Source organism: Aedes albopictus, chromosome 3 (genome assembly GCF_035046485.1).
Source record: "Aedes albopictus strain Foshan chromosome 3, AalbF5, whole genome shotgun sequence".
In the NCBI taxonomy this organism is placed as follows: domain Eukaryota; kingdom Metazoa; phylum Arthropoda; class Insecta; order Diptera; family Culicidae; genus Aedes; species Aedes albopictus.
In genome coordinates this window covers 306,538,770-306,557,384 of record NC_085138.1, presented here as the reverse complement: position 1 = coordinate 306,557,384, position 18,615 = coordinate 306,538,770, and the positions used below count along the sequence as shown (strand labels likewise).

Below are 18,615 nucleotides of genomic sequence, written 5' to 3'. Positions count from 1 at the left end.
GCTGATGTGAGACGCTCCTTCTGGAGAATTGATACTCAGACTTCCAGATCGTCCCGATGTTTCGTAAGGTTGCTCGCAGCCTCACCGGTGCCACGAAAAAGTATGGATAGGGGCATCCGGGAAGAAGCTTATGACGTCAATGAAATCTGTATTACGCGTTACCCAGCCTTTACTGTGCTCGTGGACAAATGCAATATAAATAAAACAACACGAACCCCCGATAATTTTCGCCATATTTTTCATTTATTGCACATAATTGTTTAAACCTAATTGACAAAACAGGAGGGACATCGTTGTTATTTCAATAAATAAATAAATTAGTTACATATTTTCGTCAATAACTTACAACAACAATGTCAAGGCAATCACTGATTACTCCTTCGGTGATCTTTTGCTCAGCTTACATCGATCTCATCATGTAGCCTGTATTGTTGCTCTGCTTTGCTCTATTGCCTGAGACTGCAGCTGGTGCGATTGCACGTTCCAGCTGCTTCCTTTATTCCATTTTCCACCTCGAAAATGGTCTGACTGATAAGGGTACGGTTTTGGCTTTCGGTTGCGTGTGTTTGGAATGTCCGGTTTTTGGATGACTTCCACCTTAGTAGACAGGCTGTTCGTAGTAGTACCGGTAGGGGTCGTTGGGAATCCGAGCCGGACGTACGTTGGTGTTACGACGGTTGTCGTGTCCAGCGTGCACCTGGAAGCTCGTTTCCTCGTGGTGATCGCTCTTGAAGATCTTCTTCAGCGCCAAGATACTGGCAATGGTCAGGGCAACCTTGGAGATGACCAGAGCCTTGAAGGCGATAGCACCCAAGGTCTTCAAACCGATGGGGCCCGCAATACCGATAGCGGTGAGCATGGCAGCAATGATGTATCGGCTTCCGTGTTTCTTGTCACCTCGGCCTCGGCCTTCGGTGGCCAGATCCATTTTGACAGTGTGTGTCTTCAGGAACTTGTCCAGCTTTTGGATGAGAGACCGGTCGATGCTGCTCAGTCCTTCCAGGGCGCGGGCGTCCGACAGATCGGGGGTGGTTTCGTTTTCGGCATCATCCGATGCGTTCTGCTTGACTAGGGTCACTCCATCGACCAGTTGAATGGAATCCTTTATTAGGAAAATTAAATAGAATTGTTGAAGTAGTAAAAATCGGTAGGATATTTAATCTCTTGTTTTTATTTTGAATAAGTTTTTCCCTTTTATGGTATGGACAACATGTAAGAATTATTGGAATAGTAGGGCCATATTAACAAAAAAAATCATTTCAAAGAAGTTTGGGTTATTGGGATATTAATGATAACAATTTATAATATTGAGTCAAAAAAAGAAGATTTAGCTTTGCTATCCGTTATAATAGTGTTCTCATTCGTAGACTTTTCAACAATGTTGTGTCTGGTATCCCCGCTTCATCGTGCACCATCTACCATACAGCCATTTCCCAAAAAACAAGTGCTTTGGCAAGTGATTGCTATCTGCTGGTTGCGATTCGTCCATGTTTTTGAAGTCAGCATTAGTTTCAGACAAACATTTGATTTAGGCGTGATTTACGAGTAACATTTCATACCTCTGCCTTAGGACCCCAATTACGAGCTAATTCACACACGTTCTCATTTAGAGTAACATATATCAACTAACAGGAGGGCCCATATAGCCGAGGCGGTAAACGCACGGGTATTCAGCATGACCATGCTGGGGGTGACGGGTTCGATTCCCGGTCGGTCCAGGATCTTTTCGTAAAGGAAATTTCCTTGACTTCCTTGGGCATAGAGTATCTTCGTGCCTGCCACACGATATACACATGCAAAATGGTCATTGGCAGAGGAAGCTCTCAGTTAATAACTGTGGAAGTGCTCATAGAACACTAAGCTGAGAAGCAGGCTTTGTCCCAGGAGGACGTTACGCCAAGAAGAGAGAGAGATATCAACTAACAAAATAACTTTTTGTTACAATTGCGCTAGTATTTTGAAAAATTATACTTTTTGGGAAACATAGTTTGCCTTTTTCAATTGTTAGTCCTGAAACGATTATTTGTTTACCAACTTTAAGCTGTCAGTGGGGTTCAGCAAGCAATGGGGTTCAGAGATGTTGGCTCAAGTTTTTCTTGTGGGGTAGTATTCAGGTGACATCCGCTTGACTGCTATCGCTTCCATCCCTTTACACTCATTGGCGTGTTACCTGACCACTATAGCGTAGGAAGCTGATTTATTTCACTATTTTCCTTTGATTAACACGAGAAAGAGTGGAATGAAAGAGGGGGCGAATGCTCCTTTATGTGTTATGTTTACTCAGGAGAATGAGTGGGAAAAAAGAAAACGCTTCTCACGCTGATGAGCCTGACATAGGGCAACAGAACCCATCTTAAGCAAAGTGCTCCCATTTTCATATTATCGAAAACAAAGTTTATGAACGCAATTTGTTTCGTTTTTATTTTTGCATTTTTTGTTAGGATTGAGCATGACGACAAAAATAATAAAAACTATCGGTGCCTTAACCACACGCAGAAAAACAAATTGTAAACACAATTAAATTCTAGTTCAAATCAACCGATTTTTCAGTTTACTATAGCGACAAACTGATTTCTAGTTTAAACTGAACTGTTCTATTGTTTGATAATACAAATATTTTCATTTGTCGAAATTTTTAACAGTTTGTTAAAACAAACAGAGATATGGTATTTCAACATGAAATAATTGATTGATTCAAACGACTGCACTTTTACCACTAACAAACCCGGAATGTGATTGTGTTGATGAAGGCAGCAGCTGCGGCAGTTCGGAAATCTACAGGGGATAGACAAAATGATCGGGACAGGCAAAATTTTCCCTTCTCACAAAATTTTCAAATAACTGTAACTTTTCGAAAAGTGCATCAAATATTCTCAAATTTTTACTGAAAGTGGATCAACTAGTTGTGTATCAATGGACAAAATTTGGAAAAGATCGGGCTGTTCTGCACGAAGTTATAAAGATTCTTGAAAAAGGGACTGTCCATAAACCACGTGGTCATTTTTTTGGGACTTAAAGCGAAACTGGAAGCATTTCCTCATTTTTTTGGTTTTTGATTTTTTGTTATATAACGAAGCAATATTTTCAAAATCGGTTTTCGTGCACATGTAGAGTATGGATCAAGGTATCTCCTGAATTTTTTTGAGGTGGAAAATGTTTTCTATTTTTGCAGAAACCATTTTTTTGTGAAATTTTGTTCAAAAATGGTTTCTGCAAAAACGAAAAACTTTTTCCACCACAAAAAAATTCAGAAGATACCTTGATGTGCACGAAAACCGATTTTGAAAATATTGCTTCGTTATTCAATTAAAAATCAAAAAACAAAAAGTGAGGAAATGCTTCCAGTTTCGCCTTAACTTAAAATTCTTAACACGGAAGAAAAATATATTTTTTTTTTTCTATCTGTATTAACGAGATTTTTAGCCCTGGGCTAGTTCATCTCGGGACCCACGGTTTATTTCCCTTCCGAAGGAAGAACCCACATTTTGTGAGTTTGTCGGGAGTGGGATTCGATCCCAGGTCCTCGGCGTGATAGTCAAGTGTTCTAACCATCACACCAGGTCCACTCCACAGAAAATTATAATGATTAGATTATTTTTCTTATAAATCACCAAATTTTCTTAAATTTCAACATCGTTTCAAAATTCAAGATGCTAATTCTAGTTTATTTATATTCCCTCTAATTGTCTTGAATATAAATATGTTTTGAAAGAGAGTAACAACAATGCATATTAAAAATGGACCAATTTACTAAAAAATCATAAAATAAATGAAATCGCTATAACTTTTTCTCTTGTGAATAATTTCAAGTTGAGTCAAACGTTTTTCAGAGCTCATTATATAAGTCGTAAATTGTCAAAATTTCATTGCATTCGATTCATTGAATCCATTGAATCTCTAGAATCTTTTTAACTTCGTGCAGAATAGCCCGATCTTTTTCAAATTTTGTCCACTGATAAACAACTAGTTGATCCACTTTCGGTAAAAATTTGAGAAAATTTGATGCACTTTTCGAAAAGTTACAGCTGTTTGAATATTTTTTGAGAAGGCAACATTTTGCCTGTCCCGATCATTTTGTCTATCCCCTGTATTTTTAAAGCGTCGGTAAGCGGATGAGGAGAAACCGATCAACTTTTTGTGGATGCTGTCGTGAGTACCTGCGCGTTATCCATCACGGCCAAAGCTGCACTTGGAAGTTGGCGTGATGGATTTGCTACACCTTCTTCAATGTGGCGATATGAGGGTAAGCATTTTATAGATGTGTGAGTGCTTTCGGACCATGTATATGGTTTTTATTTTGTGGAAACAAATGAAATGTCTGACATTATATGAAATGATGGTAATCGATTATTTTTATCGTTAAACTCTAAATGAAAACAATGAAATATAACTTTGGAATAAGTAAATTCTCAGTTTGAAAATCAACCATGCGTTTTATTGTTTTAAAAAAGCGCCATTTTTCTGCATGCATCTGGTTTTGAAAAAAGATGAACTTAGGGGCATAGTATGAAGAAGGGTACTCACATTCTACATCAATTCTCACCTAAAAACCACTGATATGAATATGTCTGTCATGACTCTTCCCTTCACCCCTAAAGAGTGCATACTATAAGAAAACCTTACGAAAATTGATCATGCTTGTAACCTTGTTGACCTTGTGATTTTCTGACGTAGGTATACATATTGCTGTGTGCATTCAAAATGCAAATATCAAATGCGGGAGCACCAAATGCGGTAAGATTTTCTAACAAGTAACCCGATGTCAGTGGGAGCTTTCGAATCCTAGGTTGGCGGTGATATTGGCTATGGTTGCTACGTTGCCTTTGGTAACATGTGTTACCGCGTTTGAAGCGCGTTTGGGCACCGTTTGCATCTTGAACGCACATAGCAATATCAGGCTGAGTGTATTGGAATCAGATGCGCTCAGAACGGTTTGCAAAACGATGCATAGTTAGGATTAGTGCAAATACTACACGATCTCACAAATCTTATTTGCTCGCATACTTCGGTTAGAGCACACCACTCAGTAAGTCCTATTTACAGTAAACTATCATATTTTACCCGTCTAGTATCACAGCTCAGAGAGTTGACTCTCTTACAACCCACCGACGTACTCTCAGGTTGAGTGACTCAACAAATACCATCGCTACAAAGCTGCGAAAGGTGAAATCCAGGACCAGGGGCAGGACCGTCGTTATATGCCTGCTGGTTCAAACAAGCTCAATTGAAGGATTTGTCCATTAGAAACATAAAAACCTCGTGTAGAAAAATTTTATTTAGCGATTCTGGGTTTAAATTAAGCTAAATTTTGAGTAAAAAAAACAAAGGCATATTTTCATCTAAGCAGCTTGTTGTTAGTTGAATTGTTGCCTTATAACATTGGCCTAAGAGCATGCATTTTCAGTATTCATCTCAATATTTTTTTTTCATATTATTGTTGAATACCTATGTATTAATTTATTTCAAATTACTTACTCTTATGACTCTTATTGAAAATTTGAATTGAGTCCTCCTGCGAAAGAGAAGTTGCGAACGTACCGTTTCGCCCAGGTAACAATTTGATGCTGTACAGACGCTTTTCCAACTATTTTAACGCAGCTTTCATTCGAACAAAAGCTGAGCACGAGAGGATCAAATTTTAATTGTATGTAATATTCTGATGAAATCATTACATTTTGTGTCTAAATAATCGAGAACATAAGTTGAACTGAAGAAGCGTTATGGGCTCTTCGAAAACTTGTTTGGGTCAACCGCTAAAACTTGATTAACCTTCCAGGACGCGCGCCATCAAGCAACCGAAACTGCACCGCGCGCACATTGTATACAACGAGCGAGGTTTTTTGGTGGTGTTGTACTTTTTACAACAGCGCGCGCGCTGAAGGGTTAAGGGTTGAACAACAGATGATTCATTCTGCATGTTGGCGAATATTTTAAAGCTGGTTTCACAGATGAATAATATTCTATTTAACGTGATATTCAGCCTGTATTGCTGATTAAAGAGGCTGAACAAGCCATACTTCAGCCTATTCAGCGGTCATTGTGTTCAGCCACTGACACCATTGACCAATCAATGTTTAGCTATTACTCTCGCTGTTCAGCATTTATTGTTGCTTGTACTTTGCTGTCGAATGAGAAGATTCAAGTTAGATTCCCTTGCTTCAACATACACGTTGACATTGATCGAAAAGATATGTAGTGTTCAGTTCTTCTACATGTATGTAGTAGTACAGAACTGTCAAAACAAATATATACCCGTAGTGCTGCAGATTTCCTGTAAGCTTATGGTGTACTGAAGAAGTTGACGAATCTTCCACATTCCAAAAGCAAAAAGTCACAACTATCTTAAGTCCAGGAAGTCCACGATTCTGATTAGATGCTTCTATATCTATCTGGAAATCCAAAATCTGGAGGAGAACTTTAGTGATACCTCTAGGAATCTGTTCCAGAAGTTCTCACATTCTTTTTTTTAGTATTCTCTGAGTCATCCTAGAGTCTCTTCTGGATTGTTACCGAAAGTGCTCGCACAATTGTTCTCTCCTCTTCCAAGATGGCTGGATTCCCATTGATTGCCCTTTAAGTTTATCACGAAAATTTTGCAGAGTTCCATTCCAGAGACTTTTTCCTGGTACTCACTGAGTTCGTCGCGAGATTTTTTACCAACTTTCTCTTGCGTTTTACCCTAAAAAATAGAAGTAATTCTCCGAATATTTATTCCAGGAGTCTCTACAAAGATGTTTCTGAAATGATGTCCTAATTTTTTTCTGAGAATTTTTTCCCTGGATACCTTTTGGGTTTTTTTTTACTGATTCATTTTGGCGTTTTGAAGGTTTTTCCTGTAGTTCTACAGAGATGTTTCCCATTTTTTTTCGGGATTTCATCAGGAATTTCTAAGTAGGTATTTTTTACAGGAGTGTAGTTTTTCAAGATTTCTCTTGAATTTTTTTTCGTAGTTTCTACCGGGATTTCTTCTATCAGAGTTTTTTTTCCGCTGTTACTACCTTTCTGAGTTTTCCAGGATTACCAGGGTTTCTGCAGGAGCTGTTGCTTAAGTTTCTCAATGAGCATTTCCCGCATTTCGGCACCTACATTTCAAAAGGGCGTAACTGCATTTGAAAGTAATACCTTCTTTCAAAGCTGTAGGTCGTACTGCCTCCCTTACACTCAAACCACCGTGGTTGTCGGAAAGAGGAGAGTTTTTCCCATCTGGTACTTCTTGTGAAATACATGGAAAGCATAATACATGATCCACAGCTTTAAAAGAAAGTGATGACTCGAGAAGCAGTTACGCCCTTTTGAAATGTTGGTGTCGATTTTTTTCCAGAGGTTTTCCAGGATTTTCCTCGTAGTTGTTTTCAAGATTTCTCGCAGTGATCCTTCTGAGATTTTTCAGAGATTAACCCTCTTCTTTCTTTTCGCAGTACCTACCGGAAATTATCTCGATATACTGGGACTTCCTTCTGGCATTTCTGTAATAGTTGCTCCCGGAGTTCCTTCATAGATTTTTTCTTTGACTTTTTTTTCATAGTAAACGTCTTTGGATAATTAAGAAAATTCCTTATAATAAATATGAATATATTGGAAGGAATCTAAGTAAAATTTCGCAAGAAACTTGGAAAATACTATTTAATTGGCATTTCGATAGAAACTTCGGAAGAAATCCAAAGAGAAACCTAGGACAACACAATGGGCTTCGTCACAATGCGGTTAGCAGCGTTAGTCGTCTAGGTGTTTTGTAAGCCTCGGTGATTGGGTTCGATTCCCGCTATAGTCAACGACAACTTTTCATCAATAGGAAAATGCTCAACTGGGCCACTGGGTGTCATGTGTGTTGTCCATTGACTCGTTTTCAAATGATGTCTGATAGTAATTCAAGGATGAAATATTAGGAATGAACTGCAGAAGGAAAATCCCGGAAAATTGTAAGGAGTCCCTGGTAGAACTTATGTGGAAACATGGAAGAAATCCTGAGAAACTGCTGGAAAGCCATCTTGGAGAATCACTAAGAGAAATTGTTGAAGGAATTTGGATTCATTTTGAAAGCATCTCTAAGAAGCTGTGGAAAAAAATCTCGAATATTTCCGGAAGAAATCTGTAGGTTCCCATGGAGAGATTCTCCGGCAAACCTCCGAGAAAAAAAACTTATAATAATTGAAGAACTTTGGGAGATATTTCGGTAAAAATTCTGTGCGAAACTGCAAAAGAATTTAAAGAAGGAATTCCGAAGAAAATCTAAGGAAAAACCCCGAAAGGAAGATTTTTGGATAAAATTTTGGTTGAAATCGTGAATTAATGAATTTCGGAAAGAGTTTTGTACAGATTTCCAATTAATTTTAAATTCTAGACAAGTATGAGTGTAATTGTTATTGGTAAACGATGTAACTAAGTAAAGTAATGTTAACATTTTTTGTTGTCAGAAATGACGCAGTTGAATATTAACAAATAATTTGCTGTGAAGTATTCACAGGAATAGCGAAAATAATCGTACCATATAGCTTAACACAGTGGTTCTGTCAGTTTTTCTATTTATTATTCCCTTAGGTTTTCACTTTTAAGTTAACTTGTAGTAATAGGAAGGGTTTAACTTCTAAACCCACTCCCTTGTGCACGGGCTTGCTTCCAAACTAATAAATCACGCATTCTGAAAATTCTACCTGACATTTATTCGCTCAGTAAATCTTTCTAAGATATACTGAAACTGAAAGTTGCAGATTCTTCTGAAATTCCAAATGTTTTTGGATATGATTTTTTTCATGCATCCCATCAAAAATTTCTACATAGGTACATATGCGTACGGTGCTCATACATATTACTTCTGTTATAAGAATATTTTATTTAAGATATATTCAAAACATTTCCTTTTGAATTCGATTAACTCACATTTTCTGTCAAATATTGCAAAAAAAAAAAACATTCTTGAAACACCTATAACGCTACTGGAATCAAAATGAATAACTGGAAAAATTACAGGTAACAACTGTGTTAGTGATTATAGTTTACTAAGCTGATAAGACGGTTCTGTTCAAGTGGAGCCATGAAGTAAAGGTAAGAGATGAATTGTAAAAGAAATAGAACATAAAATTGTGTTAGTCACATTAGAAATCGAACAGAAAACACCAATGATCTGCATATTATCTACCTCAGTCAAAAAACAAACCCCGACCAAATTTCACCATATGTTTTTCGTTTATTGCACAACAATAATTTAAGCTTATCGACAAAACAGGAGGGACATCGTTGTTTTTTCAATAAATAAATAAATTACGCGTTTCCAATAATAAAATAAATAACAATTACACGACAATCACTGTGCAGACCAAGAGAGGTAGTAGGCATATCCTGGCGGGTTACTTCATCTCTGATCTTTTGCTTCCTTCTCTTTCATTCATCTTATCTTCGCTGATCTTTCCTGTGTGCGCTGTTCTTGCATTTCTTGTTGCCCGTGTTGTTCTGAATTGTTCTATTGCAGTTTCGGAACTGATGCGATTCCATTGTTATTTCCATTCTAGCGGAAACATTTCAATGTTGCACGTTCCAATTGCTTCCATTTTCTCCATTCGAAAATGGTTTGACTGATAAGGGTATGATTTTGGCTTTCGGTTGTGTGTGTTTGGATTGTCCGGTTTGGGGGTGACATGTTTCTTAATAGACAGGCTGTTCGTAGTAGTACCGGTAGGGGTCATTGGGGATTCGGGCCGGGCGGACGACGTAGGTGTTACGGCGGTTATCGTGTCCGGTGTGCACCTGGAAGCTGGTTTCCTCGTGGTGGTCGCTCTTGAAGATCTTCTTCAGAGCCAATATACTGGCAATGGTCAGGGCAACCTTGGAGATAACCAGAGCCTTGAAGGCGATAGCTCCCAAAGTCTTCAAACCGATAGGGCCTGCAATACCCATGGCGGTGAGCATGGCAGCAATGATGTATCGGCTTCCCTTGTTCTTCTCGCCTCGACCTCGACCTTCGGTGGCCAGATCCATCTTGACGGTGTGTGTCTTCAGGAATTTGTCCAGCTTTTGGATGAGGGAACGATCGGTGCTGCTCAGGCCTTCCAGGGCGCGGGCATCCGACAATTCGGGAACAGTTTCGTTTTCGGTGTCATCCGATACGTTCTGCTTGACTAGGGTTACTCCATCGACCAGTTGAATGGAATCCTTGGTTGAGAAAAAAAATCGACAATACGAAAAATTAATGTAGCGAGCGTACACAGGAAACACTAGTATTCTAAATTACATTTGATTCAACTGGTCGACAGATTTCAGAAGTCGAGCTACCCAAGCGTTAATAGGTCTGGCTGCTTTTCCAAAGCGTGATAACACAAAATAAGGATCGATTTAACTACATGGATTTAGCCGTTGTCGTGGCTCGTAACGTAGTGAGTTACACTTTTCTTTCATGTGTAGGTTGCCTTCGTTCGGGTTCTAAATCTTCTCACTCATACCCTTTAGTTTTGTTGCTCTAATCATTCAAGAGTAACCAGATCAGCACGACTGGACCTTTTATGAGCAACAGTTGACTCAACGCTTGACAACAAACTTGGGACTCTTTTTTGGGACAGCACATAACTGCAATAGCTTCCACCCTTATCAGAAGGCCGGCTCCAGAGGCCCGTCATCCCTCATTTGGGGTTCTTGTAACATAAAAATATCAACCCTTGCACATTGTTCTACCATCAGAAAGATGGAACAGTAACTACACTACATTTGCTCAGCCACGACTCACACAGACTTTATTAGGTTAAGTGAATAAAAAAAAGCTTTCCAATAGTTTAAAGGATACATGTTTTGATGAACACTTCCGTCGTACCTGCTTATGGGCATAGTTCAATGACGAAACTCTGACTTGTTTCAGGTTTTCTTAGGGTGCTCCTGCCGTTTGTCTACAAAAAAGACGTCGAGGCATCTTCTGTTTAGGGTTTCTATACCATATCAGTTCCGGGTCAGCTTTCGACAGTGTTTTGAAGACTTATGATAACTCATGTTGTTATCATTACGCATTATTTTGAGGTATCAGATAAAAAAACTAGCGCGCTGTTGTTTTTTTTTTATGATATAGGTAAGTATCAATTTAACAATAATATAAAATATGATATTATCAATTTTCACAATTGCACAAATTATTTAAAAAAAAAAAAACAATGAAGACGCTAAAACACAGGTCATGATAAAAGCGATACTGATTTGTACTATGAAAGAGTTATTCTACATAGAATCACAGAGCCATTAGATAAGCTTATACTGCAAAAATCATTCTATTTGAAACTTATGAAGTGTGCAACAATTGGCGATTTACCCTACGGCACCAATTTTATTCCGTTCTTTTCGTTTTCAAATAGCAGTGAAAGTGAATTTTGGCATGCTGTAAATTTGTTCTCATTTGACTAATCGAGCAGAAAATTTGACAGCAAACTACAAATATACTGATTTTTGTGTTGAATCGGAAACCAGGTTACTGTTAATCAATTATGCATCTGAATGACTGAAAAATATTGGTTACTAGAACTTATCCCGACTAGAAATTATATCAAGTTTGAATCATATTGTGTAATGATGTTATAACAATTTTCCATGGCATATTGTGTTACAAACTTATGTAGGATGATGTTCAAATAACTAAAACCGTAATAAAAAGTACACTGATCTAAACAAGAAAATATCTTGTTGTGTTATAATCAGATCAAAACTATAACAAAATGTGATAAGAATCTAAACCTCAATATAAATAGTTTCTGTCAAGGTTTGATGCACCTTTGTAACATTACAACCTAAGTGTCAGGGAATCAAAACTAAACTATATTACAATGAGAACAACCTTTCAATCGTAATGTGATATAATTGTGTTATAATATTTTCCATCACCAAAGATTTCAAACAGATTTATAACACAATGAGCTATTGATACCATGATTTGTTAAGGACCAGGTATTTGGAGTACATTGCTCAAAATTTTTAGAGCACCGTTTTTTAGAACCGTCGATCGGATTTGGATTAAAATGCATCACGCTGTTGACAACCACTGAACAATTAGCGTGATGCATTTTCATCCAAATCCGTTCTACGGTTCTAAAAAACGGTGCTTTAGAAATTTTGAGCTATGTACTTCAAATACCTTGTCCTTAATTGTTATTAATTTCGAAGCAGCAAAATAGGTTTTACGAAATTTTGTGGGTTTCCACAAAGTTCCCAGAGTGCTCAGAAAAGGGGATTCCAAGGAGCTTCAGGGGCGTTTCAGGAGATTTGGGGTGCCGTTTAACCTTCCCGACTAGAAAAATCTATCAAGTTTATAACACATTGTGTTGAGGGCCCATATAGCCGAGGCGGTAAACGCACGGGTATTCAGCATGACCATGCTGAGGGTGACGGGTTTGATTCCCGGTCAGTCCAGGATCTTTTCGTAAAGGAAATTTCCTTGACTTCCTTGGGCATAGAGTATCTTCGTGCCTGCCACACGATATATACACATGCAAAATGGTCATTGGCAGAGGAAGCTCTCAGTTAATAACTGTGGAAGTGCTCATAGAACACTAAGCTGAGAAGCAGGCTTTGTCCCAGTGAGGACGTTACGCCAAGAAGAAGAAGAACACATTGTGTTATGATGTTATAAAAATTATTATATTGTAAACTAGGTGCAGGATGATGTTAAAATAACTAAAATTGTAACAAAAAGTACACCGGTCTAATCCAAATAAGAACCTATTTTGATATGATCTTATCAATATTATAACAAAATATGATATAAGTTTTAGCTTCAAGAAAACTTCCTATCATATTTTGATACTATTGTACAAAATGATTTTCTGAATGTCAACTAATTGAAACTAAATTATTTCACAATGAGTTATTAAACAACATTTATAACATATGAGATATAATATGTTTAAACCCCAAAGATATTAAAACTTGATTATATCACAATGAGTTATAAATATCAGGGTTTGATATAATAATGTTTTATTTTTGTTAGAATCTTTTAGTCGGGTGCCTTTTGCATCACGTTGGCAGCAGCTCGCTGACGTAATGTACGGTTTGGGTAAAAAATTATCCTAATGCCAAAGGAGGGTTAAGGGCGTTCTATCATGTTTTGATGGCGTTTTCATGGGATTACAGGAAATTCAGGAGCATTTCAATATTTGGGGGTTTCCGGGCCGTTTCAAGGTGCTTTAAGGGCAGCTCAGGGGACTCAGGGGGGCGTTAAACGGGGTTTGAGGGGCGTTTCACAGCATTTCAAAGTAATCCCAGAGAATTTCGGGGGGTTTTAGAAGCATTTTTAGGACGTTTATAGAGATTTCAGGGGCGTATGATAGCATTTCAAATTCGTTTCTAGATATTTCAGGTCAGGGTCGTATCAAAGGGTTTCAAGAATATCTTTAAATCAAATATCATTTAAGGGGCGTTTCAGAGGACTTTGGGATGAGATCCTTGAAAATCCTCTGCAACTTCCTGAAACGCTGCAAAGATCCCCCTAAAACCCTCTCGAACCCTATGTAACGCACCTTAGACGCTCAGAAACTCCCAAAAACTCCTCCGTAACACTTTCGTAACACCTCTAGATCTCACCGGAAATGCTCTGAAACTTCCTGAATTGCCTCTAAAATCCCTTCGGATCCAATGTAACGCATCTGAATCCCCAAAAAACGCCAGCCTAACGCCTCCAAATCCCTCTAAGACCCACATGGACCCCATGTAACGCACGTGAGACCCTCGGAAACCCCCGAAAACGAACCTGTAACGCATCCAAAACCCGTCGAAAATCCTCTGATACTCTTTGCAATGCCTTCTAAAACCCCCTCAGACACCCGGTCTCAGGGGCGTTTCAGGAGTTTAGGTCTACGTCGTTCATTGTCAGACCCATGCTAGGTTACTATACGCCCAATAGACCATCCCCATATTGGGAACCACTAAGCTTTATTGTAAGAAGTGATCCTTGAAGACTCCTAGAGCTTTCGGCTTTTAAGAAAACAGCATGGCCCATGACGCCACAATTTTGTGAAAAATGCTTCTTGAGACGCGGAATTATCTTTTTTTTTGTTTTACTTTCTAATCGCACTTTCGGCTCTTGAGAAATTTGAATGGCCCGTGGCCTCTGCTTAGGAACCACTGATCTGTGCAGCACTACTTCATTGTAATCCATGTTATGTGAAAAAAAATCTCAACCTCTCCTAGAACTTTAACATCTTGAGAAGTTCGCGTGGCGTGGCCCACAACCCAAGATTGGAAACCACTAAATTTTGCAACACTGTAAATGGTAGACGGACAATTTGAGAAGCAACTTCAAATTTCCATGATGCCTATGTACCACATGTAAGTTTTTCCCGAATACCCAGAACCCTAATTTACGTCTAAAGAGTGTTAATTGGAGCAACGCTTTTTGAAAATTATTGAGTGCGTAAATGGAGGAGCATTTATTGAAGTTTAAGTGTACCAGGGTTCAACTAGTCCTCTAAGATATTCAGAAAATGTTACGTCAAATTGTATAAAGAGTAACTTTTTTAATTCTAGTAGAATGTTGGGGTCAATATAACATAGACAGGCTCGCTGAACTTGCACTACTGTATCGTGGCGCGCCTAGCTTAACATCATTTGTACAAAATTTGTACCAATAATGCACATATAAATGGTTGACAAACAGTTAAAATTTGAGAGTTTTTGATTCACTCTATGAAAAGTTACAAAATGCCGAAATAATCTACTCAAAATTTACTACAAAACAAGGCCAATCACAAGAAAACAAAATCATTTGAAATTGAACAAATGCTCAAAGCTTAACAATAAGTTGATTGAAATCGTGTTTTTCAGATATTCTAACTTAGATAAAATATATGTTTTCAACTTTGATTACTTAAACTCCCTGCAAACTTTCTTTGCAGGACCAAAGCTATGATTGACTGAAAAAATGAATTCTGTTTCTTTTATTATTCAACCTATATGAGCATATTTTTGGTAAAAGTACCTAAAATCGTTTATTTTTCAAAAAAATCACCCATCCATCCTCTAAACAGTTTTTGAATGAGTTTCTGTGTATAGAAATTTTGTTTTTATGACCCTAATCTAGCATTCTAAGGGTGAGTTAGTTAACTTTTCGTAACTTTTTTAATCTGAGACACCCTATTGCGCAGTCTGTTTTCATCTAAATGAATACACATTTTGGGAGGATGTTGATTTTGGGTCAAAATTTAAAAAAAGGTGTGGAATAAAACTGATTTCTTAAATCACCTTAGTGTGGAACTGAGACGTGTAGAATATACAGTGTACACATTCGATTTTTTTTTGCGGAGCGGACCTGGTGTGATGGTTAGAACACTTGACTATCACGCCGAGGACATGGGATCGAATCCCAATCCCGACAAACTCGCAAAATGGGAGTTCTTCCTTCGGAAGGGAAATAAATCGTGGGTCCCGAGATGTACTAGCCTAGGGCTAAAAATCTCGTTAATACAGATTAAAAAAAATCGATTTTTTTACGTAACAGGGTATATAATAGAAAAGTATATCCAGACTAGCATAAAAACGTTCGAAATCCAGTACACATTGTATAGCTATTCCCAAACTACTATGAAATGTCTTTTGACCTGTGACTTTTCCATATGCTGAACTATTGGTGTACGCATTCTTCCTAACCCCACTTACCATGTCAATCGCTCTCGACAGCGAGGTCAGCGCCTTCTGCTTCAGGCACTCTGTGAAATCGCTCTTCTCCTGGCAGTCATCGTACACCTTCTGCAGGATGCAGATTTCTCCGCCGAACCAGTTGCTTCCGGCCGCCCGCCACGAGCACGAAGCAGCACTGAGGGCAGACGAGGCGAGGGTCACCACCAGCAGCAGCTCCAGAACCAACGATCGGTTGCACATTTTGATGGAGAGATGATGGCCTTTTTTTTTTGACTTTCTTAAACTACCGAAACACGCCCGCACACGACCTGTTCCGAATCCAAGAATTAGATCCGAAACACCGACACTTCTGGTCTCTACTGGGTCTCCTATCTGGCTGGACCACACGACGACGATGTGCTCTGTATGACTATCCAAACTGCAACTAGTGAAATCCACTGATTAGCACCTGCTTTTAAATGCAATTCAATGCTCTGTTTGATCTTCAAATAATCACCGGTTAGCCAGCCGTCCAGAGAGCTCCGCAGTCGATTTTCCTTTTTTTCTCCTAGTGAGCACCCACGCTAACGCGCTTCCCGAGTGCGTGGAAATAACAAAATCGTCGCAGGTTGTTAACGTGCATCGCTAAAAAAAGTTGATATTACAATATGCAACGCCCAGTGGCACAGCCGAAAACTTTTCTTGGCAGCTGCGGTGGGAATTGAACCCAAGCTCCTCATCACAATGCGACTACATGCTTGGTGGCACTAGCGCACGACCACAAATCCACGCAGATTTACTTGAATTAAAAAAATTGGCTTTCAATATAAAAATCAGATGAACATGATGAAATCCCATACATATTTAAAACGATCATGGTACCGCTTAAATGGCGAATAAAGCTGAAAAATGGATTAAAGCATCGAAGCATCATGCAAAACCGACTAACAGCAGATACCCTTATTTTATTATCTTGTGTTCGGGTTGCACTGCATCTAATCAGTAGCGCACTTGCAGTTTCCCTTTGCGCGCATTCCGCCGCCGCCTCCAGTTGGTCACCATCCACTTGGATGCGCCAACAACACGAAGAAAGCCGTCAATCGTCATCGATAGTGCGCATAAGTGATGGGAGAAAATTGCACATAACATGTACGATGCGGTGGTTTCTCGGGCAATGCATGCGATATGTAGCGATCTATCGTTACTCGTTATCATACACCAATGTTTCCCAAACTTTTAGGAGGTATCGCCCCCTTAGAGCTTCAAAAAAATCTTTTCGCCCCCCTAGGTGAGATTTTATTTTTTCTATAGTAGAAGGCTGAAACCTTTGCTTAGCTAAAGCCTTTAACCCTTATGTGGCCGACAGGGTACCCGGGTACCCAGCGCCCATTCAAAAAGCACGGTGTAGAAAAAAGCAAAAAATTTGTCGGACACATAACGGTTAAAAGCGCTACTGTAGCAAATCTAGCAGTGCCATTCAGTGTATCTAAATCTGTGTCACTCTCATTTTCATTAAATTGTTTTATAAAGGCGTTGATTTTCCGCATTTGAAAAAAATGTAGTGAAATTTAATCGAAATAGAACGAACTGTGAACACATATGCAGTGTTGGTAAACTCACACTCAAAGCTCACTCATGAACCACTCCTGCGTGAGCAAACTCGCGCGCGATTCTGAATCATTTTCTCACGCCCGAGATTTTCATGCAAAATCTCGCTCTCACGAGTCAAGCGCCGAAATCTCATTTGCTTGTAAAACGAATCCAAATCAATTTAAACGACAATCTTTGTTGTTGTATGCAAGGTTTGATCTTGTTCTCTCATACAATCCTAAAAACTTTGTTGTAAATAATAAGACTACCAAGAAATTAAGGAATGAGTAAAATCACGAGTCAACTCATGCATGATTTTTTCGGCGGTGAGTTTGGCGAGTCAAGAATCGCGCGTAAATCAACTCAACCATGAGATTTGAGAATTTGAGTTTTTACCAACACTGCACATATGAACACTCGATATTCCCAACCAGATGTTTTCTCCTTTTTCAACAACTGAGAGTCAATGTTTGGTCACAAGACTGGTCAAATAAGACTGGTGGAGAATTTGAAAACAATTACAAACATTTGTTATGTGAAAAAAGTGCAACTCAGTGTGTTGCCGAGGGCTGAAAATATTGATAATAAAGAAAATAATAATAATAAATATCGATGTATTTTTAAATGTTGTTACGTTTCTCCAAATCCACATCCAGATTCAAATCAACGAGCTTCGTATAAATTTGAATGCTTTATGTGTTTTAAATAAATTATCAAAAAAGTAAATACGCAGCACTCATGACTAGATTTAAATGGAATTTTACGCAGAATTTTTGAAATGTTTTCAAATTAACTTCAATAAAGTTTGGAATTCCTCCGAGATGATACGATTGATACGAATTTCATCAGAAAAGTGTTCTGAAATTCGGCTGGTATTCATGTTTTTGCTTGGAAATTCCATGAATAAGTCCGCCTGCGAGTTGAAACGCAATTTTTCTCATCAATTCGCGGAAAAAAACTATGTTCTTTTCACAATTTTGACAAAAAACTTATCACGATTCACGAATGTTAATTATAGGAGTTTCCAAATATATTTTTATTGAGATTTCCAGAATCACAGAATCCTTCAGAAATACGTGTAGCAGTCTTGTCTAGAAATTTTGCCAAAGAATCCACATAAATACAGTCAGGTTTTTTTTTACGCGGTTTTTTTTTACGCGGTTTTCATTTACGAGGTTTTTTTTACGCGGATTTTTGAATTAACGCGGTTTATTTTTACGCGGATTTTTGAATTAACGCGGTTTATTTTTACGCGGTTTTTTGAATTAACGCGGTTTTCATTTACGTGGATTTTTAATTTTAGGCCGGAATTTTTCCAAGAGTTTTTTTTACATATTTCTGTAGTAGTTTTGGTGCTTAACAGCATTAACAAGGTAGAATATGATGCAGAGTAATTTTCTGGATATCCAAGGACATCCAAACTGTTCTGAGTTTAAATCCTAAAGT

The 18,615-nt window shown here is 38.3% G+C and overlaps 1 protein-coding gene across 2 annotated transcripts; it reads right to left on the bottom strand.

Moving 5' to 3' along the window:
• Window positions 1–224: 224 nt before the first annotated feature.
• Window positions 225–16,049, bottom strand: LOC109622788 (uncharacterized). 2 transcript variants are annotated; one of them, XM_062842383.1, is made up of 2 exons: window positions 15,619–16,046; window positions 225–1,102 (listed from the first exon to the last, which is right to left on the bottom strand). In XM_062842383.1, the coding sequence occupies exons 1-2, from the start codon at window positions 15,838–15,840 to the stop codon at window positions 599–601; spliced, it is 726 nt and encodes a 241-aa protein (XP_062698367.1). In that variant the 5' UTR covers window positions 15,841–16,046; the 3' UTR covers window positions 225–598. The 2 variants fall into 2 exon arrangements, with proteins under 2 accessions (XP_062698367.1, XP_062698366.1); XM_062842382.1 differs by lacking the exon at window positions 225–1,102 and adding an exon at window positions 9,077–10,146 and having other exon boundaries at window positions 15,619–16,049.
• Between the last annotated feature and the right edge of the window lie 2,566 nt (window positions 16,050–18,615).